The 25,461-nt window shown below is 38.0% G+C and overlaps 1 protein-coding gene across 1 annotated transcript; it reads left to right on the top strand.

Moving 5' to 3' along the window:
- The first annotated feature begins 4,339 nt into the window (after positions 1–4,339).
- Positions 4,340–24,794, top strand: ABHD5 (abhydrolase domain containing 5). The gene is made up of 7 exons (XM_009886802.1): positions 4,340–4,371; positions 13,694–13,779; positions 14,055–14,427; positions 17,369–17,523; positions 20,994–21,105; positions 21,659–21,845; positions 24,147–24,794. The coding sequence occupies exons 1-7, from the start codon at positions 4,340–4,342 to the stop codon at positions 24,234–24,236; spliced, it is 1,035 nt and encodes a 344-aa protein (XP_009885104.1). The 3' UTR covers positions 24,237–24,794.
- The last annotated feature ends 667 nt before the right edge of the window (positions 24,795–25,461 follow it).

Genomic DNA, 25,461 nt, shown 5'->3' with positions numbered 1-25,461 from the left:
ATGCACTGTGCAGTTTAGTCTGCTCTGTAACTCTGTGCTCTCCTTTCCTCAAACTTAAAATAGCTTTTCAAAACAGTCTTCCCCGCCTACCCTGCCTTCTGCAACATTACCTATTTGAAACTACAGTCCCCTTCTTAGTTCTGTGTTCTTTCTGACCCGTTCACATTCATAAAATACTTGTCATTTGTCAAGCCTCTTGTTGATGGTTTTACGGGTTTTCTAAGTAAGAGTCTTAAAATAGCTCTGCCTCAACCTGTTTTGTTTGTATGTTCATGCAGCGCATTAGCCTGAACTGTATTAGCTGTCTGGTTTGATCACACGGAGTGCTGAGTGCTGCTGAGATGGTGCCAAGTGCCCTCAACTTCAGTAGCCTGTCAGGATTGCAGGATTGTAGCACTAGATGATCTGGACACAGGACTAGGAATCGTAGGCTAAATTTTCAAAAGGATTATGACAAATTCCTCATCATGGTTTACTCAGCTGCATAGCTTTTAAAGGGGGTTGATTTTCAGGATGTTGTGTCCCCCTTCTGAACAGTTGGGCCGTTGGATGTGAAGCCTTTCAGAGTAAGCCCCCCAATTCACTAAAGACCTCTAAGAACAAAATCTCATCCTTCTTTTCCATGAATTCAAAAAGTGCATTAGCTTTGATGAAATGTTAGTGCTCCAAACTGTCGGTGCTTTTATTAGTCTGTTTCTAACAATAGACAAAATTAGCATTTCTTCATCTTTTGAAGTTGAGCAAAGCTTGGTACCCAGAGGAAATTTATAAACAAGTGAAATACGTTAATTTTTATGTTGGTTTTTTTTATTTTATTTTAAAACTCCGTAGCAGTGAGAGAAAGAGTTACAATATACCATCAAACCCCTAGATTAAATTGTGACAGGTGTATATGAAGAATAACTATGAAGTTTACTTTATCTGCTTTGGAAAAAATAGAGTGACTCAACTTGTTATGCTACGTGCTCAGTTTGTTGCAATCTGGTAACTGTGTAAAGTGAGGTGAAAATGGAATAGCAGTGGCTCAGTCACTTTTTAGAAGATCTCGGCTGAAGGATACTCGTGACATTGTCCTAACTTTGAATGAGAAGGTTAACTAAACAAATATTTTAGTATTCATCATGGAAGTGATTGCTTGGTTAACATGTCACTTGCTAACGATTTCCAAACCTCTTCACAGCCTTGGACCTTCTCTGCATAAATTTTAGACGTAGAGTTCTGCCTGTGAGGCAAAGAGCCTAGCATAAGCCTTTTGCTGGTATTGAATTCACTTATACTCACTCTGGATTTAGCAGGACTGCTTATGGGTTGTAATATAACTAGGAATAGCAGCTACTAAATGTATGTTTATATGCGGGAAAAAATCCTGAAAACAGAGTTCTGGTTTTTTCCCCCCCTCTTTAGTGCAACAGCTTTCGTTAAAACAAAAGTTTTAAAGGATCTGCACTTATGAGCCTACATCAAATTGCTTGTAAGTGGCCTGTAGTTTCACAAAATGACGACTTGGGAACAATAGGTAAAAACATACACTGCAACACCAGTAATCACAATTATTTTTGTATTATCCTTCAATCTTGTTTGTATTACAGAATCCTTTATACAATTTGGAAGTGAACTGTTTGATTAATAAACATAATAGTTTATTAGGCTTAATAGAGCCTATGTCTGCCTCTTAGTAGGATGGTTCACAGGGATATAGCGATATGTTAAAGCATGAAGAGACACTCAACCCAAAATTTTTGCTCATTGTATCATCTCAGTTTTAAAGCAAACTGAATGGGTAGACTGCTGAAAGCAGGTTACTGCTTACTTTCCTTTGTGAAAGAAGACTATTTCTAAGGGCCTTTCCTACAGTGCAGGCAACTGGCAGCAGGTCTGGTACCTACAACTTGCGTTTTAAAGAGCGAGTGAGACATAACTGCAGTGTGGTAAGCACATGGGAAACAGTTAAAGGATGTTTCCTTCCTCTTTTCTGATACTGTGTTTTTTTGTTGGCAGGGTTGTGTCAGTCATAGCTTCAGTGCTTAATGCCTTTTGTGTTACATCCATGTGCTCATCTGAAAGTATGTGCATGAGCAGGTTTTCAAGCATTTATAGAATTGTTTCTAACAGTTTTCCTGCCCTTGTATGAATTTGGGAAGGGAAGGTCTGTGTGCATCAGGAAGATCTGTCTTCTCCCCCAACATAGACTCAAGGGAGAGAGGGGAAAGGTGGCAAAATATAATAGGGGCTATCCTCTTGTTCCAGTGGCAGAAAAAAAGATGGTCATGGCCCTGTCCCTGGACAAGGAAGAATCTCATCTAAATGCCCCTGTGAGAGGCTTGATTAAGCACTGTAGGGGATAGGACAGTAATGTTCAGCTTTTTCTAGCTGGCAACTGTAGGCATACATTATGGAAAAAAAGTTTTAAAAAAATAATTGCAGTGAGTGTATCGAAGTAGATGATCTGTTCAGCTCTTCTTACTCAGTTTTGGCTCCTCTTTGAACTTGCTTATTTATTAGACGTTCCTTGACTCATGTTGAAGACAGATTTAGAGAAGAGTTTTCTATTTATTTTTTTTTTCATTTGCTTCACCCATTCCATACTGGTCCTCCATGGTTATACCTGATGTGCTTACTTTTGTGAAGGGGATTTTTAGATTTCAGTTAGATTTTAGAGTTCAGTAGACATTTACTTATTGCTTTTCAAGTTCTCTCAGCTTAGTAGGTTATTAGATGGCAGGGCAGATCGCAAAGAGTTGCTAAAGGACCACAGCCTTGGTCAAGGCCTGTTAATGAGGCAACAGTGAGGCCCCTGGACCTTGTTTCACTGTTTAAAAATAAAATTGGGGCATCCCATACATTTAATTTATAATCCAGCAAATATGTTTGTTATTTTTCAGGGAATTCTTTAGTTCTTCATAGTTCTTTATGGTTCCTAAGGGAGGCAGCCTTAGGAAACATCATCTAGAGGTTTGAATGCCACTGGCTGCACATGTCAAGGCTGAAAGGTTTTCTCCTCCATGCTTTCTGAAATTTATTCTTATTATTAGATAATAGGAGGCAAGGCTGCACTGATGTGCTCCAGCGAGCTGCAGAAGGTCTCCCCCTCTTTCTGAGCAGCAGTGCATCCTTTCTGTTGCTCCTTTCCAGTGGCCTGTGGAAATGCTGGTTGCCACCTTCAGTGAAGCAGCATCCAAGTGCATAGTTTCCACTGCCACCACTGGGCCTGCAGGTGATCCCAGAGTTCGGGTGTGCTACATGTGCTTCATGCTTTGTGTATGCAGCAAATGGAAATAAATTTTTACGGAAACCGTCATGAGAGAACAGACACTTTCAGTGTCTGGCCTGAAGGTTTTCTCTGCCTCCTGTAGAAGATCCCACTCTCCTTCAGCGACTACCTGGCCAAGTCATCTGCTATGACAGAAATCCCCCACAAAGAAAAATCTGACTAGGATTTATCAGCCATCTAGCTCAAGGCCTTAAAGAAAAATAGGAGAAGCAGAGGGAGGAAGATAGTAATTATGTAGTAGCTTTAACTTTAAGTTTAGGATGTTACTGACAAGGGGGTAAGGCAGGTTGAAGAGGCAGCGTTAGAAAGTCCACTACTAATTCTGTGGGTCAAGTGGAAACTTTCCAAGTATCAGGTAAAGACTACTACAAAAATTGCCAAAGTAGGCTTAGGGTACCTGTGAGTGGGCGATGTCGTAGGCCCCGTGGATATAAAGGGGAGTCACAAATCCAGAGGGGCAATAGCTGTGGGTTACTGCTGGGGTTGCCAAAGTGTTGGTAACTGTGCATCATCGGAGAATGCAAACTTCAGCCAGTATTGCATGCCTTTGGGTATATTCTAGGTTTCTTTAGAGCCTGCTAGGTGGCTGGTACGCCCAATTAGAGACCTAACCCTCCAAAAGGAACAGTGTCTGTGCCAGGAGGATCTCTGACTTTTCTGAGCTTTTATGGGAGAATCTGAACAACTTTCCCAACAGATAAATTATTTAAGCGTCTTTTCTCTTCCCTCTTATATAGTGGTTTATTAAGATTGCTTGTTGAGGAAATTTTGATTCTTATGTTTCATAACTTTTCAACATTTACTTGCAACTCTGACATTCTTTCAGGATAGGTTTTTGTACATTGTTCGTATTGACAGCCAGAGAGAAGAGGGCATGGGAGGAAAGGTGAGCGTCTGCATTTGCCTTGGCTCTGAAAGATCCAGATGAGAAGCTGAACAGCGGGAGAGAGGTCAGTGGAGAAGAAAGATTTGTGAGTCAGTGAAGCTGGGGAATGAGGTCAGTCTGGAATAAGGTTAAGAGGGTAAAAGAGGAGGATTTTAAGTGACACCAAGAAAACATGGTGAGGAATGGCAGAGGAGGAAGGTGCTCTGAATGAGTTGTAGTAGAAAACTCAGGATCATAGGAGACTAGAAGGGAGCAGAAGACAGGTGTAAAAATGCATTCTGTAACAAAAGATGCAAGAGCGCCTCTTTCCATTGAGAAAGTCCACTCATATATTGAAGTGAGGAAGAGAAGGGTATTGCAATGACAAAAAAAAAGAAATGGGGTGGTTAGTGCTAGCAGACTGTTGTAGAATTTTTCTTGATTACGTTTAGTAAGTCATACTGTGTCATACTAACACTAAAGGCTTATTAGTTATATCATACCTTTCTATAAGGGGACATTTGATGCAATGACTTTTTAGATGCATTTAACTTCGTATTGATTTTTAAGACTACTTACACTTCCTTGACATCTAAAGCATTTGCAGTGTAGGCATGTACACAAAACAATCTGTTATGAAAAGAGTTGTGTACTTCTTAGGTTTTCCAAGAAGTAGAAATGAGGCTAGGTAGCCCAAAACGGTGAATACCAGTTCCTGAAGTCTGACATAGGTAACTGTTAGTCACCATAGGTGGCTGTGATAAAGGAACACAACATAGAAGCTGTTCTAATGATCTGCAGTGAAGCAACCTGTCTTCAGTGCTTATTCACACTGGAATATGAGTGGGGTTTGGATATAGCATGTTTGGATCTAAGGGAAATAATCGTGCTTTAGATAATTTTTTATTTGTGTTCTTATATGGCTCCTTATGGAAAAATGAAAAAAAAAAAAACAAAAACCCCATCCATCTCCTGTGTAAATTGTGATTTAAATTGTGCATAATACACTATGGAATGTAAACAAAAGATAAGCAGGGTAGAGTATGGGTGGGCAATGGTGCAGATTTATGAGAGGAGCCTGTTACATGTGTGTTCTGTTCTTGTCCTGTTTGATGGAACTCGGAGGCAGTGTGAAACGCGGGCCTCTGTCACTGGAGGTGTGAGGACGTTGACAAGTAAGATTTAAGCACGGCTGAGGTTATGCAATATCTGAAGGGCAGCAGGAGTACAGCAGTAGGTGGGTGAATAAAACGAAACTAGTAGAAAGTTAGGTAACACTGAGAAGAAATTTTCATTTTCTTTAATTATGCTTTTTTTCACAAATTTTGAATGTGATGTGCCATGTGTAGTTTGTAAAAACGCTTAACAACTGTGGCAATGCCAAGTTCTATCAGATGCCGGTTTACTGTGGAGGAGGCAGAGGGGTGTAGGTCTTCAGTGGTAGCTAACCTGTGTATTACACACCTGATCTCTGTCACAAGGTTGAGTAATTTTAGTGGGACTGCGCAGCTCCCCTCTTTCCTCTCCTCTGCATCTTTATCTCTGCATTCTTCCATACCTGGTCTGTAGTTGCTGATACGATTTTTCTCTATAGGCTGTGTTTGAGTTTAGTTTTAAATCAAAATAAAAAATAATGAGTCCTTAGAAAACGTGGAAGGAAATAACCTAGGGCTTGCTTAGCTGGTTACTATTAGCATGAAGTGAACTATGAAGTTTTTAAGGGGAAATGCCTCTATGTTAGAGAGTGTGTTGTAAGTTAGGGAGGAACAGTGTTTCTGAAAGCTTGTTAGAATTAATTAGTTCTCTGCTCAGTAGTATATTTGTGGTCTGACTTTAACCTGACTGTGGAGAACTTTGTGATGTTTTGAAGGACAGTAGAGCACTGCCCTTGTTTATAGATTTGGAACCTATATAGTGGTGAACAGTAATAGGAATAAGTAATAGCTGTATGACCACATGTGGTTCCTTCATTATCGCATACGTGCTTAATGGTTTCTTGCATTGGTCCCAACTCAGCTACTTTATAAGCTGTGTAAGTGTTACCAGTTGTAGGTGTGGGTGGTGGTCCACGCATAAACTCCATTCTTGGGGTTCGTACTGAAAAAGCACATGCCCCGAACTGGATATCTTTGGGTGTAACTAGAAAGGGGATGGCAGAAATGACAAAAACATGTAAAAGGATACATATGGATAAAAAAAAAAAAAAAAAAAAAAAAAGAAAGGCAATACTAGGAAACAGAGAAGAAAATGGGGAGGAGGCCGCAATGACGCAAGATATACAGCAAGGCATACATATGGCCTGAGGTTCACCACGGGAGCAAAATTCTAGGTCCTCTCCACTGCCTGAATGCACACGTTGCTCAAATAAATTTAAATAATAGCATAAACTTGAGTACCACTAAAATAGCCAGAAAATGTTCATTGGTTATGGATTCACATTCATTGTTTACATTCTCAGTTTCAATTTTGATAAGTGATAGTGCTGTGTAGCAGGGGTAATGTAAATAGAGACAGTAATAAAATTTTGCTTCTGGATTTTTACATTAATTCTGATGTTGAATGTTCTGAATACAGAGTTCAAGATGCACTAAATACATGAGGAATGCATTGTTTTTACCTCTGTCCTAGTGTAGCAATATTCTGAAATAACCTATCATGGGCTTTTTGTTGGAATGGGGCTGATGTACATTACATTTCCTAGAAATATTTTGCAGAGGTTTTGAAAACATTCTATTTTAATGTTACTGAAGTATCCAGGAGTTTCACAACATCTAATTGCATAGAACATCTTGGCTCAAAACTCATCTAAACAGAACTTTTTAGGCAGGGTTATAATGACATCTGGGGAAAAAAAATTGGTTTTGTTTTTAACCCATTCACAGCAATTTCATACATTTTTTTCGCGCCTCATTTAAATGGTAAATAGACATGTGTTAAAGGATTGAGGGGTTTTGTTCCCATACCATATTCCTAATTCTTGCTTCTGGGCCTTGCCTCTGTAGTGTGCTCTCAAGGTCTTTCCCTGAGGATTACAACATTTTTGGTCTTTTCATACAATGATTATGGAGTGGAACATGGAATATTTTTCTTCTCCTGATGTTTGTCTGCAACTGCCAGAGCCTAATTTTTGTCCTAGGAACATCTCATTCAAATTGTTGTTGTGGTTACTAAGTCTGACTTCTATTGTACATGCAGAAGCTCTGCCCTCACATACACAGCCTTTGCCATAACAGTTACTGTACATAGATTGTGTATGCTTGAGTGATTGTGGCTATATTCATTATTCTCAGAAAACTGAAGTGCTAAAGAACATGCTGCACCTTGGGGACGACTGCAAGGACTCCTAAAATTGGTTATGTTCTCAAAGTTCTCATGAAACTATATCCTGAGCCTTGTTCCTGAGACATCCCTGCCCAGTTAAATCCAGACTGACTGAGGTCATGTTTATATGTTACTGTCTGTCAGTGGCAGCTCTGACTTTAAAGCTTGTTGTCCTCCACCTTGCTGCACTAGTCTTTTTTTCCCATCTTGTTAGCCCATAGGCCTGCTGTTTGGCTTCTCTGTCAGCTGGGTCTCCATCATTATCTGCTTTAAAACATTGTTTCTTTTAAAGCTGAATCATTTCACAAATCTGACAGAGAGCAACCACAGAAATAGTTGAACTGGCAAAATAGAGGGAATAGTAAGCTTTTAGATCTGATCTGATCTGCTGGTAGTAAGGGTGGCCTGAGATTCAAGCATCACATCACTCGGTTTATCACATACTGATACCGGCAGGAATGAAAAAGCAGAAGTAGGGTGCTTTTCAGAGCTGGACTAACACATGGGCTTCTCTGTGTGTTTTATCTTTCTCATTTTAAAAATTGGCTTTCCTTGACTTAACAGTGAATATTAACTGTAGTTGACTACTTCTGTCAAAGGTTTAAGTCTAATGTGTATTTATTTGCTGCATCTTGTTCTTGAGTTCATGCAGAGCATGTTACTTCCACATGATAAACATATTTTCCTAATTTCCTAAACTTTACAAATTTAATTAGGAAATTGGAGTCCGCTTTCATGCTAATCAGTAATACAGTCTCTCATTTTCAATTAAATGTGCTTTGCTTTGTAGTTTTTACTTCATTTTATAATTAATAAAGTCTCACTGTTATATTCTTACATGTTCTTTGAACAGAATCTTGGTCTTTAAGAATATATTTTATTTACTTTACATTAAAACTTTCTTCACCCAAGCTTTCTCTGTCATAGCAAGATTTCTGCTTTGCCTAAATTTGTACCAAGCTTGAAATTGTAATTTTCTTGGATTTTAAATGATTACAGTTGTTGAAATTCTAAACAGACTGCTGGCTTGGCTGAAACCACATAGGAGATCTTGAACCTGTTCATAACATTAAATCCACAATGATTAAGTGACATCCTAATTTTAGCGGTACTACCTTATGCATTTTAAATTTAAATTTATCACTATTAGTCATTTAATGTTGTGTTACCAAACAGAAAAATGTTATCAAATTTGATTCATAGATATGCAATTCCAATATATAACAATTTTAAAACTTCCTTGAGTTGAAAATAGCTGCCATTTCTGTATCTCTTCAAGTTTACTTTTCAATTTACTGGAGTTTTGTTTTCTCTTTCCTGCAGAAACATGTTTTCTTGTTCTTTCACACACTAGTTTGAAATAGGTTTATTGTGTTTTTTCCCAGTGATTTGTTAAACAACCTACATTCAAGAGTACTTCTCCTGGGAGTAGAGAACAAGATGAAACTTGGACATAGTGGATGTTGGAAATAAAAATATTTTTCTTTACTTAAATAGGGTTTTTTGTAATGGTAGTGTTGCTGGTAAATGTTAATAAAGAAACATTAATTCTTGCCGTAATCAGTCATGTGAACAGCACTCAGTATACTGGTATTGCAAGCCACGAAATTAATTAAATGGGAAAGGAAAAGTGTATTATAACTTAACTCTATCTTGAACATAAATTAGCCATATGTAAACCTGCTACTTTTCTCTGACGTTTTGACACACAAAATCCTATTTGATTGTGTTATACTTGACTGTTTCTTTTGCTTTGTATTGTTTCAGGTTATAACCTGTAAACTTGAAATTTGGTAACCAAAAATAAAATTTGCTCTGAAAAGTTGCTGGTGTTGACGATGAAAGAAACCACGTCCTACTTACCTCTTAGGTTTTGAGTAGACTACTGCTGATGCTGAGGAAAATGCAGAAAACATTCAGTAAACAGACTTACTTCTACTGTTCTTTAAAAAAAAAAAAAAAAGAGAGAGGAAAAGAAGCAGCTAATGAAAAGGAGAAAAGTGTATCTCTAGTTATTTCACTTAAGCATCCATCCATACAAAATCCTATATTAATCATAGAGTGTCCTTAGAGCATTACAGTAAAACAGTTTACTTTTTAAGTTGGCACTTTGCCCTAAATTTGATATGTTGACCTTTTGCCCCGTTATGAATATGTGATGCTCCTTTTTACTCTTCCTGTTTTCCCCATTCTTAGTGTTTCTGTAACAATTGAAAGGGTTGAGTTGCTTTTCCCTGTGGGTGGTTGCTCCATTCTTTTAATTATTGATCTCCTTTGAGTGTTACTTATGGATTAATGATAATACTGAAGTATTTAGGGTTTGTTTTGATAAAACACTGAGCACTGTAACCTTAATTCCGCAGAACACTTAAGTATATGACTAGTTTCATTGAAGTGCAATGCGTAAGTGTTTTTATGTGATGGGCTTATGTGAGACCTTAGAAGAGTAAGCCTTATGATGCTTATTGTATTTAGATTTCAGCCTGTTGGCAGTTCTGAATTCCTTTGCTAGCAGAGTACTTCAAAAATACTTTGTGCAGAAAAAAGATGGGAGAGTCTGAGCTGTCTTTCCACTAGCTTACCCTTGTTTTTCTGTTAAGGTGCAAGATTCTTTTTGGGGCTAGCTTGAATTGATGGATGGCCCTGAAAATCACAATGCCATTCCACTTGGTGCTGGGCATAAACAGTACAACAGATTCTCTGCATTAATTTGATTTTCTTTCCTTCCTTATAAATAGCCGGAATTAATTCTGAGAGTCAGGAGAGGAGAGGGTTAGGGTTTTTGAAAGATCAGCTTGATTCTAATAAGATTTAAGGGTAAAGGGTAAAGCTTGAAATGGTTTACCAGTGAGTTCACTCAGTGTTTCAGCTTTGTAAGTTTTTGAGCTTGTTCCCTAGCTAAAAACTTAGTAGTTCGCAACACTGTCTGCAAAAAATCAAAATATTAAATATGTTCATTTGCTGAGAACAAGACAAAAACAAATAATGCAGCTCTGTTGCTCATGCATTCAGTTACATTCCCGTAATCCTTTACTTGTGAATTATTGTGTGATTGTTGCATACCCTGAGCTCTGGCTTCCCTACTGATGTAATTTTTGAATCCAAATAATCTTCATGACAGGGAAGTCTACTCTCCACATTTCTGTCACTAATGCATGTTTCAGCACCAGTTTCTTGGTCTGTCTTGGGAGTTTTGGTTACCTTACTAACTTCAAAATTCTTAGTGAAAAGCCGATTTTTATATTCAGTATTGTAGAAAGATCTCTGCGTGTCCTGTCTCGGTGGGCCAGCAATTTTTGACAAATTGTCATGTAGCAAATGGTGTTGCTTTCATTTACTCTGCTTTAGTGGAGTTCCGTTGCTTACAGGTTTTTTGTTTCACTTTTTGGCCACACAGGCTTTACATAGATTATCACAGCTAGCTCTACAGTGGTGGTGTACATGGGAAAATAACCTCTGTTGAATGATTTTAAGCTTAATACATCTTGTAAGCCATGCATTCATATAACTGAGTAAGTAAATTGTAAGCTTGGAAAGTGAGACAATGAGCTCCATGTACGTACATTTATATGTACGGATGGACTATTCAGCTGTTTGAGTGCATACCTCAGTGTAACAATAGATGTTTTCAATTCTTCAGTATTGTCTAAGCTTTCATAAGCTTTTTGTGCAGTATGTCAACTTTGTAACTGGCTACAGATCCATTAGTTCTCTTGTAAGTAATGAATTTTCACCAAGCTAAACAGGATTAATCTAGCTGACAGAATGGTGGTATCTGAGTTACCTGTTTGCCACATTCTTCATCCAATTTGACCTAATTAGTGGAGGTGGATGGGTGGGTCAGGTTCACTATGCCTCTGCCTCTACTTGATTCTCAGTTCTTTTGAACTGAACCCTTGGGCAATTTAAGCTGTGCTGTGACAGCAAGTTCTTGATTCAAATTAACGTTCAAGCAGCTAAGGAAAAGCAGTATTATACTTAGTTACATTTTACACAATATTCAATTATTCTTTACTCCTTAGATGTCTAACGATAGTAATTGTTATTTATTTTTAAATAATTGTTTTATTTACTTATTTTTTGTTTATTTATTTTGATTCTTTCTTATGCTTGGGCTCAGGGGCGCATAGTGGTTGCACCTCCATGTTGTCAGATGTCTGTGCCTGTGTCCTTTTTGTTTTCATTATTTATTTGGTCATCAGCATAGGCTACTGATGGTCTTATAAATCTTCTAGCCTCACAATAATCACGCTGACTTTCTCCATGTCAAAGACTGTTCAGTGGGTGTCTCTGACACTTTCCCTTACCTTCTGGTCTCCTACCCCAGATGTGTTACAAGAAGTGTGGAGGTGTGTGGGCAGAGAGGGTGACGACTTTGAATGCCTAGCAGGTCAGCAGCCCCCCACCTGCTGGCCTCTGATTTTTCCTGCCTCTGGTACACCAGACATTTTCAGGTGGCTGTGAAAAGTGTAACTGACCCCAAATAGGAGATGCAAGGAGGCATTCTCTGGCATGCTCTGCCCTTCTGATTATTGCCTATTTTAGCATAGATGTGCACACTGGTTTATGTTAGTGCATGGCCACAAATGAATATACAAGTTAAATTGCACTGGTTATGTGCCTTGGTAACTTGACGTGTGACACCCATATGTACAATCAGTATAAACGTGATAGAGATTTGGGCTGTCATTTGCCCAATTTATTTCACACATTTTGATATAGCAAGCAGCTAAGCCAAATGGATTTCTTATCTCTTCAAAATACAGAATTCCACTGTTCACTTTTTCTAAAAAGAAGGATGGAAACAGGGTGTCTGGGAAGTGGTGGGTCATGAGAGCAGAGTGGGGTCCGCCTGTTCTGGCAGCGGGTAGCTCACTTATAATGTGAAACTACTGCTGAAATCTTTCGGTTTTTTTCATATCTCAGCTCCATTGCTGGTGAGCACACTGTCTTGAAAGGTCCATTGCTTCTTTTTTGACATTACTTAGCCCTTTTAACTTTAACACAGAAGTAAAAATGATAGGCTGTGTAAGCAGTTGATATTCTTGTGTGCATTTAGAAGACATTCAGCACAGATGTACAAAAGAAATGATATAGCCACACTCCAGTGTTCCAAAGCTATCAGAGAAATGATTCGAATAGATTAAATAGTGCTATCAGAGAAATTATTCAAATATACTAAGTAGTTAATTGTTCTCCATGTGTGGAAAGCATCTAGCAATGTGGGAAATCATTTTTGGAAGGAGGAGGGGAAAGCAAAGGATTAAGTCTCAAATATAGATAACTAAATATTTTCTTTCTCAAATTACTTTCTAGAAAGTGATCGCTTTTTTGACAGTCTTCTTCACTTGCTCTTTTAGTTCACTGAGTACAGAATCAATGAATTGCAAAGATAACTTTTGTTTTAAGCATTTCTGCTTGCTGACTGTATTTGTCAAGCAATACATGTATGTGAAAAAGAGGATTCCGTCTTGAAAACAAGGGATGAATTAGCACGCAGGAAGAGCTGTACCCTATTGTGTCCTTTGAAGCAGTGTCGGTGAGGCAATGCTGCTAGCTGAGTCATTCCCACTGCTCTCATGGTCAAGCTAGTGCTACCAAGATAGTAACTGACAACTGGAAAAGCAGCTTCTGTTGGGGGAATTGAAAATGCTGTTTTGTTTTTCTCTGGGACTTTGTTTCTAAGTTGGTAATGAAGGCCTCAGGTCTTTGCTTTGCTAGAATAAACCTGCTTATTTTTCACTTTTTAAATTTATCTAGTGTATGAATCAGTTCAGGTTAGGCTGGCAAGCGCACGGTTTGTTGCTTTTTTGGAAATAGTAGGTTCATGCAAGGTAATGTGTGTGCAGGCTGACTTCCAAGGGAACATGAGAGGAGGCTGGAAACCTCAATGATTGTGTTACATATCCTTCCAGGCTTGTCGGGTCAGTGTGAGGGCTGATGTCTCCAGGTTCTCAGAAGAAGCCTACTCTGACGGAGACAGATCAGTACACTCTGATAAGGAACACACAGTGGAGAAACAGAGCACTGAAAGAGCGCCCCTGATCGTGGCACGACTTTATAAAAAGTCAGAAGAAAGTGAATTCCTTCCCACTGTGCGCTCCTGTCCTGCGTGGCATCTAGTTTACATGGGTTCTTTTATGAAAAGCAGCAAAAGAAATTACTTCAAAGCATCAAATGATGCAAAAAAATTGCCATCTCGCTCAAGAAATTTTTATTCTATATTGCTGTTATAGGTTAGGATGGTTATTCAGCTGGCTTCCTGCCTGGTGTCCCACATCGCTGCTACACCTTAAAGAAGCTGAGGACAAAATGCTAAAATGTAAGTCTTTGGTTTTTTAATAAGATTTACAGATATAACTAGATTTTCTATAAATTTACATTAAATGTAGTCAAAGAAGTTTTTAAATATGGCTTTTACACTGTGATGAAATAAGCAGGTTTAGAATTAGACTTTCATTGTTCCCTTATTTAGATTGATTGTAGGCTCTCTCCTTTGAAAGGAAGCTCCTATTTAAAACAGTGGTTTCTGTAGAATGTACTTCATATTTTATTAGGCATGTCTAGCAACATCATGTTTTCCCATTCTTTCTTCAGGTATTGCAAGCACATACAATAAACGGTATGTGTATATATCTAACGGAAATAAAATATGGACACTGACATTCTCTCCGGACCTCTCACGTAAAACTCCGCTTGTTCTCCTGCATGGGTTTGGAGGAGGTGTTGGACTGTGGGCTCTCAATTTTGAAGATCTGTGTGAGAACAGGACCGTTCATGCTTTTGACCTCTTGGGATTTGGACGTAGCAGTAGACCACACTTTGATACTGATGCTCGGGAAGCAGAAAATCAGTTTGTGGAATCCATAGAAGAATGGAGAAAGGAGGTGGGGTTAGAAAAAATGATTTTACTTGGACACAACCTAGGTGGATTCCTGGCTGCTGCCTACTCATTAAAATACCCATCAAGGTATGTGAAAATAAAGGAATGAAGGAGTTCCTTTTCTGTATTTGACTAGTGATTTTAATACAGCTTTTATTTCATCAGGCTCTTCATAGATTAAATAAATGACTGTGCCGATTTAAAGAAACTTGATACTGAATTTTAAGCCCAAAGTATTAATTGTATGGTTTGTTTCCAGGGGAACAGAAATAAGTAGATATGGTAAACATGTTTTTCTTTGTATTTTTCTGCACCTCTTTGTTTTTGTTCAGTGCCCCCTTGCCATGTTATAAAGCACAATAGCAAAGATCGTATTTATGGGTAAATGTTTCTTGACATCTCTGATCAAACATGTTTGTGAAGGGAAAATAGGCCTGTTTCTGCCAAACTTCCCATTATTACGGATAACATTGAAACTTCTGAACATAACTTCCCCTAGGTAATTTATGCCTATATGCTAGCAGTAAGCCTGGTGCCAGCATGATGATGTAAAAGTTATTTTAGTGACTGTTTGATTTAAGTTGTCTGTGTGTCACTTCATATTTCTTTTTTGCAAAACAGCCCAACTGCAGCAGTCCTGTAATTGTATTTCATCAGCATTTTCTGCACCGCATTGTGGCCAACAGATAATCCATGTTTTCCACCGTAAATTAATAACTTGTCTCTTTATGATACAGTCTGGTTACATAGCCCCTGGTGAGCTAGGATCCCACCAACTGGGGTCATTCTGTATCAAAAAGGACATTGCTTTTGTTTAGATACACATAGGGGACTCCTGTGAAAAACTGTGAATATAAGTTTAGCTTTCCACATTGTATGGCACATTCTATACTATACAAAACGTATCTTATTCTTTTATTCACATCAATTTGTACCATATACATTTCTTTGTCTCTCATTTGGAGATTTTTTCCTAAAACACTTTGCCTCTTTCTTTCCAAGTGGATGACTGCTAGCATATGCGGCTGGAAATGATGTGTGAAAGTAGGCATGTGTCTCAATGCAGAATTGCAATGAAGAAATGCAGTCCTCTGCTCTAGGAATGTAAACCTGTTACCCTTTGGGGCATAAAACAACTTTTAGCTAGCTGTAGTTAGTTTCTTTTAGGGATCACTTACAAGTTCCTTACCCCTTTTTCTGAAGTATCTATAAATGGCACTATCCTATCCCTGTTGGATGGGATATTGTTTCTGCCCCCTGCCGACTTACATCGAAAGTGACACTTTGTTTTCATGCCTCACTGTGCTTGAATGGGGGTTAATTTGGGGGCATTTCAGTTTGTGGTCTCACATTACTAATGTTCCTCTGAAATTAAACTAACACTATCAAATTAGCAAATTGACTGGTAGGATCATAAGACAGCATTGAATCAAGTGATAAATATAGCACAGCTTTCAGCCAGATTATCTAACAATGCATTAGAGGCTTAAGGGATTCTGGATACATATTGTCAGGAAAGTAGATCTGTTTCTCCAAGCTTAGATGATCTGTTAATTTACTACATGGTACCAAAATTGTTCATGGGACATCTGAGGTTACTAGTCCAAAAAGGTTCCCGTTTAGAATATGTCTGGGTGGTGGTGGGTCATGATTTTCAAATACTACAACTTCTGGACTGTTACTTTTGGAACGATTCTCACGGTCAACTTCCCGTTACCCTGGGTTATGTTTTAGGCTTGCTTACCAAGAGAAGAAATGCCAAATAGGAAGGAAAGTAATAAGAAAGGAAACATGAAAAAGCTTATTCTATTTTTATTCCTGTGGTAGCCAGTGTAGTATGTTTAATTCCATAGTTTATGCACAGAACGTGTGTCTGTCCTGAACAGCTCCTCATTGCTTGCGCTCCTTAGCCTCTAATCTCTCCTGCTTGGTTTGTACGCTTAAATTCTACCCTGTCCTCTTACCGTGTTTGCTGCTGTGTGCAAATATGCTCGAGGCTGAGCTGACAGCCAAGAAACATCTTTGTGAGGTTAATCCTTTTCAACTCCTCATTTCAAGCACAGATTTTTGGTTTCCCAACTGATTATAGTCCAAAAATAGCCTTTGGAATCACTTTTGACATCGTTTTAGGCACTAAGAACTCTTCTGTATTAGATATCTAATCTCATGGCTTTGAAAGAGAAGGAAGTCATGAAGAAGAAAGTAAAGATGATGAAGCTTGCATGGAAAAATCACCTTAAATATGCAAAACTACAGTTAAAGAGGCACTTTTTCAGAAATAGGCAGTATTTAGGACAGTTAGAGTTGGTGTTATTATGGGTTTAAACAGAAATGGATGATTCCAATCTACCAAGATGAAATAGATTTTTTGCTTGAGGGGGACTTGCAGCATGAAGTGATTGATAGTTGCATGTGCTGGAGACTCCTACTATGCTCTCTGTACTGAGATTCCTTTAAGTAATAATTTTATAAATTGTCTCTCTGACATTTCTTTCATGACCTAAAATCAATAAATTTAGAAAATATCTGCTAATTTTGCTCTGCCTCTCTCAGTTTAAATTTCACTTTGATAAGATAATTTTTCAGATAAATTGCATCTCTTCTTAGAACAGAGATCATAGATGGCTTGGAAAATAAAGACTTTTAGCAAATTTACTTAAATGAAACAGATGCAGTTATCTTCTTTTCTCTCAAATTGAACTGCTCCTGCAAATAACATTGACTGAGCATATAGATTAGGCTCTTTTTAAAAATAGAAATAAGACCGGCCTTTTTCTCAAATGTGCATGACAGTGAGTATCTATTGAATACTGAATTTCTTTGTGACATGAGCTTCCAAGTTGCAATTCAGTCTCTCTATAATTAGCGATCAAAAGCAAAACTGTTGATGAATCAGAAACTAGGTAATAAGCTGCTATGATAGAAGTGACTAAAACAGGTTGCATAGTCCATAGATAACACATTTCTGTCGTACTCAGTCAAAGAAAAGTTAACGTACTCTAAACCTCTGAACCTTTTTTGCCAACAGGGTCAAACATCTTATCTTAGTGGAACCGTGGGGTTTTCCAGAGAGGCCTGACAATGCTGATCACGAAAGACCAATTCCAATCTGGATCAAAGCACTAGGAGCTATATTGAGTCCTTTTAATCCATTAGCTGGGCTGAGGATAGCAGGACCCTTTGGTGAGTTTTAGCTACTCTTAAATACCGTTTCTGTTTTCATTAAACGTAAACACGGAACAGATACCAGATTAAGATAAGCTTTGTTGCAGCTTTGTTGCAAGCCCATATCACCCACAGAGAAAAGAATTGGAGGAAAAAGTGGGAGAGGTTGAGGAAAGAGATGAACTCTTTAGGACAAGAGGGCAATCTCTTTCTATTAGAAATACAAAAGGGCAATCTCTATTAGAAATATAATATGATAGTTTATAGCAAGCTACATTATATTATTGTAGGCTACCATTATAGTGAGTCAGATTATGTGCACATCTGTTGGGGAAGGCTGACAAAGAAGCATGAATGTGAAAAGGTTTTATTTCTGGTTGCCTCCAGTCACAGTCCATTTAGTTTCCCCTCCAACTGCAGTTTGATGGACAAACAGGATTTCCAAATTTGGTTAACATTAGAAGGCAGTCTCTCAAACTCATTTGGTTTTGGCCTGAGTTTAGAGAAGTTAAATTGAAACCGGGTTCTTTCCATTAGCCATTTTCTTACTACTTTAACAAATTTTGTGGGTCTTATTGGTGTCCTGCATTACAGTGGCAGTCTGTCCTTCGTATTTCTACGTTTCTTCAACAGCACTGATAAGATGTTAGATAAACTAATACCGTAGTATTTTTGGTCATCCCTACCCAGTCCTAGTATTAGGGTATACAGAGTTTATGTGGGGAGCGGGGAGAAGGCTGTGATCAAATCTTAAATTCATCATATGTGTTCCTTCTAGAGGGGAAAGAGGTTATCTGTCTATTAGTCTCTGTACCACAGGAGTATCTGCTGGAGAGGCTTGGAAAAAGATAGCCTTCAGGCCTCTTGCAAGTTACAATTAACTCGCCTCTTCATCGGTTTTAGTATTGACTCTGAAGAGAAACTAATGACATTTCTAGGCTTTGTTTACATTTAAACCACATCTGTTTCCTAAATATCTTTCTATAGAGTATGTATTTTAATATGCTGATCTATTTGATTGTTTTTGCAAGTGTGACAAAATTAGCTTTTCAGACAAGCCACGTTTTGTACAGAGAGATTTTTTTTTTTTTTAAAGTAAAATGCTAATTTGGTTAACAAAACAACATGAAGCATATTGACTGATAAGCACTGATTTAATGCCTTTTATCTAATAACAAATGCATGCATAAATCAATCCATGTGGAAGAGTTCAAAGCTGAAGCTGTCTCCCTTAGCAAACAAGTGCATCAAAACCGTGCTGCAGAAACAGACCCTGTCTTGGCAAGGTATCCCCAACCTAGCCTCACTTACAGGTTACTGTGGAGGGCAGTGCTTTTCAAAACTTTTCGTCCATTTCTCGCTCCATGTGTTAAAAAAGTTTTACGTCATCATCTTATTGTGCAATTCTTGACAGGTGAAGCATAGGTCTTGAGAAGGGTAAGTTTAAACACTATGCTGCAAGGGAGGCATCAAACCCAACCTGATGAAGGCACTGAACCAAACCCTGGTTTCCTTCTACATGTACGTGTGTTTAAGCTTCTGGGCAGGTGTAGCTGTCTGATCCTCATTATAAAGCCAATTGCTCTTGTTCAGAGGTATAAGTTAGGCACTTAAATGGAAGCCAGGTTCTTTGGGGTATCATGATGGTACTACATGGATATTTAATCAGACCTGCAGGCAGAAACTTAAACCTGGGAGAGAGAGAGAATCAAGAGAGATCTTTTTCTTTGAGTGGTTTCCAGTTAGTTGATGTGCGTGTCTTCCTTCACTTAACTGAAACGGTCACCCAGGAGGCTCACAGTATAGGGGTTTCGGTGCCTAGATTGTGAATTCTATTCCTAGAGCTGAATGCTTACATCAGTAATGTCACTGTGACCACACCCTTTTTGTGGAGCTCAGAGTCTTCAGTGTTAGTATTTCTTCCAGTGTTTCCATAGACACTGTGAAAAACATCATCGAGACAATTGAGGGTGTCTTCAGTAAACATTACAAGAATGAACCAGTGTGATTTCATTATAAAATTTCTTCCAAAGTGCCTTGACTCCTTGTTTGATTCTCCCGTGTAAATTCCCAGGGAAGAAGAACGGTTTTGTGGTTGGACCCACAGACAAAACACTTTCTATCAAAACAGAAAGTGAATTCTGAAATTTGGTGACTTTCAGTCCTTAGTTATTGGAAATGGAGATGGTGTGGTCTCTATAACAATAGCAGGGGAAAACACAGAATTAGTCTCTTTCTTCCAGGTACTCTTATCCCAAGCCAGCTGTATTGTTAGTGTTCGAAAAATACCCTAAACATAAAAAAAGACAGAAGTCCAGCAACTGAACTGTCTATAATAGAGGACATACAAGCAGCAGAGCAAATTGCAGAATGTTTGCAAAATCTTCACGACTTCAGGACTTAAATCGCTGTTTCTTAAGGGAATTATTTTCTCTTGCACTGTATTAGTTTTCTAAATTGATTTAAAGCATACATAAGGGCGTGTTGCAATAGTATAATCTTCAGGTTACAAAAGCACAGATCACTGTGACAAGGTCTACTTAAATAGTACCAGGCCTTTGGCCAGGGACTGGTGGGAAGAAGTGACATCATCATAATTGCACAGATTAACAACAGTATTTTCAGTTGATAAACCCAAGTAGTAAACTGCGAGGCTATCTTTTCAGGGGTGAATAATATTCTTAGATTAGCCTTTGCTGAGGCTCTTTTCCCAAGTATCTGTCTGGTCAACTAGAAGATGCTTCTTCCTTAAAGAAGTGATTCAGAATAGCAGCTTAACTTTAGAAAGCCCGAACTGGCCCCTGACGGAACCCGCTTCTGTACTTTGGCTGTTAAGAGACCAGGGACTATAGCTATCCTAGGTTTCATCTCCTGATTTATACCAGTTCTTGTGTCGTATACTCTTGTCAAGATTTCTACACCTGTTTTTCTGCATAGACTTCTGTTCTTTCTACTAACACTAGTTAGATGAACTAGCTTCAAAAGAAGACTATTCTGTAAAAGGAGAGCACAGACTTGCATCTAAGGAAGAAAAACAGGCCAGCTTTTTCAACAGTGCCTTCTGGTTCTGAAAGGTGGGCTGCTTTTGGCCCACCTGGTACTGCCTGAGCAAGGAGAAAGGCAGTGTTGGTATCAGTTGAGACTAAACTGGTGGCAAAAAGATACTCTGCGTAGCGCTTTTGCTGGTCCCATTTGCGTGTTTCCTCTATTGCTGCAGTGGCCCTTCTCAAACGTTCACCATATGTATTGAATTGCCCCTCTTCTGGTGCAGCATTTAGACTATGTCTGTTTAGTTCCTGTTTGGTGTAAAGCCATCATGTTTTCCTAAGGCATGCAAGTGGTGAAACAAAACATTGGTTTAGAAGTCATCAAGCTTAGCCACGAATTTCAAGGGAACGTGATTGGAGGGTTGCAATGAAAAGCGTTGGCCAATCTGATAAAGATGTCTATACTAATTCCTCCTCTAACAGTGTTTTCTGTTTTAACAGGATTAAGCCTTGTTCAGCGTTTAAGACCGGATTTCAAGCGAAAATATTCATCGATGTTTGATGATAACACTGTGGCTGAGTATATCTATCACTGCAATGTACAATCACCCAGGTGAGTATGAGTTTCCGAGTGTATGTTTTGAAGTCTATCTTTCATTTACTGAGTGCCTGCTACTCCCTTCAATGGCCATGGCAACAGTGGGCTTGCTTTTTTTTTGTTTTTAATTGAAACATTTATTGTATTAATTGAAGAAAAAGATAGTACTGCACTTTTTCTACATTCGAGAAACTGAAAAATGTAAAAGCTATCTTAAGCCTCTGTTTCTTCTGAACTACCTGGGTGTTAATTCTGAGAGAATTTGGGTACTAATTCGTAATAAAAAAAAATTGTTACAGCAGTTTAATTTGTAAAGAATGTCTTAGAAAACTTTAAAAATAAGGCATGCTATTCTTTTAAGTATTACCACTCAGTACTGTAAAAACATAGGTTCTTTCTGTTGAAAATGACATGCAGGCCTTGAAAACTTGTGTTTCTTAATAGTAAAAAATCCCAGCCTCGTGTACTATTGCAGTCTGTGTTACCAAAAGGCACAGATATTCCAATTTAGAGAAAAGGCAGATCCAATGGAAATTGAATTGTTTTTACCCTTTTGAATTGCTTGAAGTGGTGAAACAGCTTTCAAGAACATGACTATTCCTTATGGATGGGCAAAAAGGCCAATGCTGCAACGGATTCCACAAATGGATCGAGACATTCCTATCACTGTGGTCTATGGAGCACGTTCATGTATAGATGGCAATTCTGGCAGCACTATCCAGTCTCTGAGACCAAATTCGTATGTGAAGACAATAGTAAGTTGACTTTTAAAGCAGTTGTTTGTTCAATGTGTGGATTTGTTTAAATCATATTTATGGGGTTTTTTATACCAACTGTGGAAATGCTGGCTCTTTGATTTAAAGCCCCGGGTAATAACTTCTGATTTCTATAACAGAGAAAACAAGTGTTAGATCAGAGACCACCTAGACAAAAGAGTATTAAGTTCCAAGAGTAAGAAGGAAACTTACTGTAGCGCTAGAAGCTGAATTAGATCTTTGAACAAGGTCATTCTTCTGCTATACAAAATATATTGCTCTACAATGTGCTAATACAGGTAGTTTTTGTGTTATCCAGGGTTTTGTCTGTATTTTAAACCACAGCAGTCCTAATACCTGCATACATGTATGACATAGTGAAGAGGCTCTTATAAACTGTTCTAATCTGTCTGTATAATGCTTTTGTTTCTCTGACACCAGAGTGGTTTGTACCTGGTGCTTAGGTTGTAAAGGCGCTTGTAAGTGTCTTTAAATCATTTAAAAAATAGTGTTGTCTTCCTAGCTAATACATTCTTGTTTAGAGGTATGGCATTATCATTTAAAATGTGTGTACTTGCAACTAGATGCGAATGTGCACACTGCATTTTTTTGTTGATTTCTATGAAAACTGGCAAATTTAAAAGTAACCTTCACACATTGTCACATCAGTCAGCTGTGATAATTGAATATGCATATATGTTACAATGCTATGAGGTGATAAAATGTTTGAACACACCAGCTGTCGTCTTACTGATGGCTAGATCTATCTGGGCAGAAGTGTACAGTATGTGATGTCAATAGTATACTGTGCCAAGTCATTCAAACAAAATTTTATACTCTTGGTACAGCTGACACCAAAGCTGGAACTCAGAAAAAAGACATTGTTATGGAACTGTTTACATGTGTTAGAGAGCACAAATACGTTTCATAGATGTTGACATCCAGATGGAAAGAGTCACTTAACTGCTTAACCAGAGAGAAAGTTGTAACAAAAAGTCACTGTTTAGAAGTGTACAATAGATGTCTAGGATAAGCATATACCATTCAGGCAGATTTTTCCAGTTTGGTCAATGGCTTTTAGAAGGGACTGTGGAAAACGTTATTGTATTCCAGGTTAAAATTTTGTCAAGCCAAATACAGATTCTAAAAGGTAAATTAGAGTGGTAGAAATAACAGGGACATTTAAAGGAGGGAAAGGGTTCTCACGAGGCTGAGACGTGGACTGGCAGTGCCATCCTTGCTAAAATGGAGAGAGGTTCTGGGGTTTTATTATGTGTGTTTATTTCTAATTAATTTTTACTTTGAGTTTGTGGAATTTTTTTAACACAATAACATAGCTATACTTTTATGGGCTTCAATTAGAGACGAGTGTTTTAATGGAGGGAAGGGAAAAATAGATTTAAATACAGTTGATCTTGGACTGATTATAAAATGAAAGAAAATAGGTCAAGTATATTTGCTGTACACTGTGGTGGCAACTTGCTTCGTACCAATTTTGGCAGAGAATGATAAATTACATAAACAGGGTAAACCCTGTGGGTGGTTACTTAAGCCCTTAAGTTTGTTACATAGTTGCTCTGAAATAATCTAGGTCACAAATGTGGGCTTTTCCCCCATATATTGCATTATTTGGATTTTAGCTGTCCCTGCTTAACATAGTAGTCATTAATTCAGAGAGTTGAAATCTGCTTCCCCAAGTCTAGAAAATCCCCAGCAATTTAAGCTTCTGAGTTCTTAATCATTTATCCTAATACCTTATTTAGTCTCTTCCATATAGTTTTTATAATAAGAGAATACAAATTATTTGATGCTCTCTCTAATGCAAACACTTACAGAACTAAAGAGCAATCTGGCAGAACTATTAGAGTGGAGAGTGAAGGGGATGAAGTTGAATCAGAAGTTTGATATGTAAAGCACGTTCTCCTAAGTTTGTTTTGCAGTGACTTGTGTCTGCTTGAATGGTGTTTTTTTTCAACAAGGTGTGCAGGTGAATGAGCAGTAGTTTTACCCTCTTTTCCTGTATAGCAAAGCTCCTTCAACATGTGAAACAAGCTTTCGTTTTTCCTTATGTTTACAGTCCTGTTTAGGCTGTACGATACCACCTCCTGGCAGCAGTTGTGCTAACTGCATTAACAGAGGCTGGTGCAAGAGATCAGTTCCAGTTTTGAAATGTGTCTTTTCAAGTAATAATGTATCAAGTAGGTAATATGTAAAAGTTAGGTTCTTCACCTATCCCAGTATTTATTTATTTGTTTATTACATTCTTGTGATTTGACCTGTTTCTTCACCTTTGTCCTCTAGGCTATCCTTGGTGCAGGTCATTACGTGTACGCTGATCAACCTGAAGACTTCAATCAGAAAGTGAAAGATATCTGTGATTCTGTGGATTGACTGTCTTCTGTTCTTTAGGAAGTCATACCGTAGATAGCGTTTAATACCAATACTCTCTAGGAAATCACTAAAGAATGCGGAGCTAATGCAACAGGCTCTCTTTGCACACTGTTTCTTCTAAGAAGCCATTTGCACACTTAAACCACTTAGTGCCTTTTTTGGGGGGTATAGGGAGATTTGAAGCAAATTTTGTACAGCTTTGTTTGAGATTAGTCTTTAGATTATTGGCCTGTCATGTATGAAATTACATACAACTTTTAAAACTGGAATTTTCTTCAAAATGTAATTGAATTTTGCACGTTGTACTTCTAAAGATGCTGAATTCTCCACTAGCACAGAGAACTGTATAGATACCATAGTAAAATAGATACAATGTGTAAAATGCAATTTAGTTTCTTTATAAACATTCATATTTTTTAGTTGATGTTTCATAGCAAGAGTATGAAAATGCTTAGTCATTTTATTTTTGGAATCCAGAACTCCATATACAGTATTTTAAGGGGGTGTTTTTGTTTTGTTTTTTTTATTGGAGTGATAACAGCTTATGAAGCTGATTTTGGGAGAGGGACAGGGCCAAAACAACGAGCAGTGTCTGTCACTGAAATATGTGTGTTAGTTTGTCAGGAATTGGGGCTCAATATTAGGAAATCTTTCTTCTGTTGGACTTTATTTCCATTTGTCTCAAGGCATCTTTTTCCATCTGTGCAACTTTTATGGAACGCTCAGTTTGTAAGAGTCAATGATGTCACCAGCACTAGAGCTTCCATAAATATTTTGATATGTAGATTTTGGTGATTAAAAAATACAGAAATTGGCTGGTTACTTACTCTATCTATTTTTAACACTTTACTTCAAGATTTGTTAGTAGCCTAAACCTAACAATTGTAGATAAGTTGACAAGATTTTGATTAGAGCTAGAGAATGGCCATCTGGACAGTAAGCATAGTTCCCTTTTTCTTTAATTAGAAAACCTAGTCCACTTTTTAGTAAATTCAGACTGGAGGAGAGGCAGAGGGAGAATACTGATGTTCTCTAACTGGGAACTACAATGGGTTAGTGTGTTTTAGTTAACATGCAGCCTCCTTATAGGAAGCATTATTACTGGAATGAACAATACCACTGTAACAAATCATAATTATATTTCTTGGAGTTTCTTTATATAATTATATATTTTAATTGAGTATTTCAGTATCAGAGATAATGCACTCTCTGCATCTTTTTGAAA

This window comes from Charadrius vociferus, unplaced genomic scaffold, assembly GCF_000708025.1.
Source record: "Charadrius vociferus isolate BGI_N301 unplaced genomic scaffold, ASM70802v2 scaffold106, whole genome shotgun sequence".
Taxonomy (NCBI): Eukaryota; Metazoa; Chordata; class Aves; order Charadriiformes; family Charadriidae; genus Charadrius; species Charadrius vociferus.
Note: the sequence above shows the minus strand (reverse complement) of the source record. Positions and strands in the feature narration are given on the sequence as shown.

What these genes read in the sequence shown, in the direction of transcription:
- ABHD5 (XM_009886802.1), top strand. Translation starts at nt 4,340, where the DNA reads ATGGCAGAGGAGGAAGGTGCTCTGAATGAGTT. An exon ending in TGCAATGTACAATCACCCAG is followed by an intron (nt 21,106 to 21,658) that starts GTGAGTATGAGT and finishes AATTGCTTGAAG; the next exon opens with TGGTGAAACAGCTTTCAAGA. An exon ending in ATTCGTATGTGAAGACAATA is followed by an intron (nt 21,846 to 24,146) that starts GTAAGTTGACTT and finishes TTTGTCCTCTAG; the next exon opens with GCTATCCTTGGTGCAGGTCA.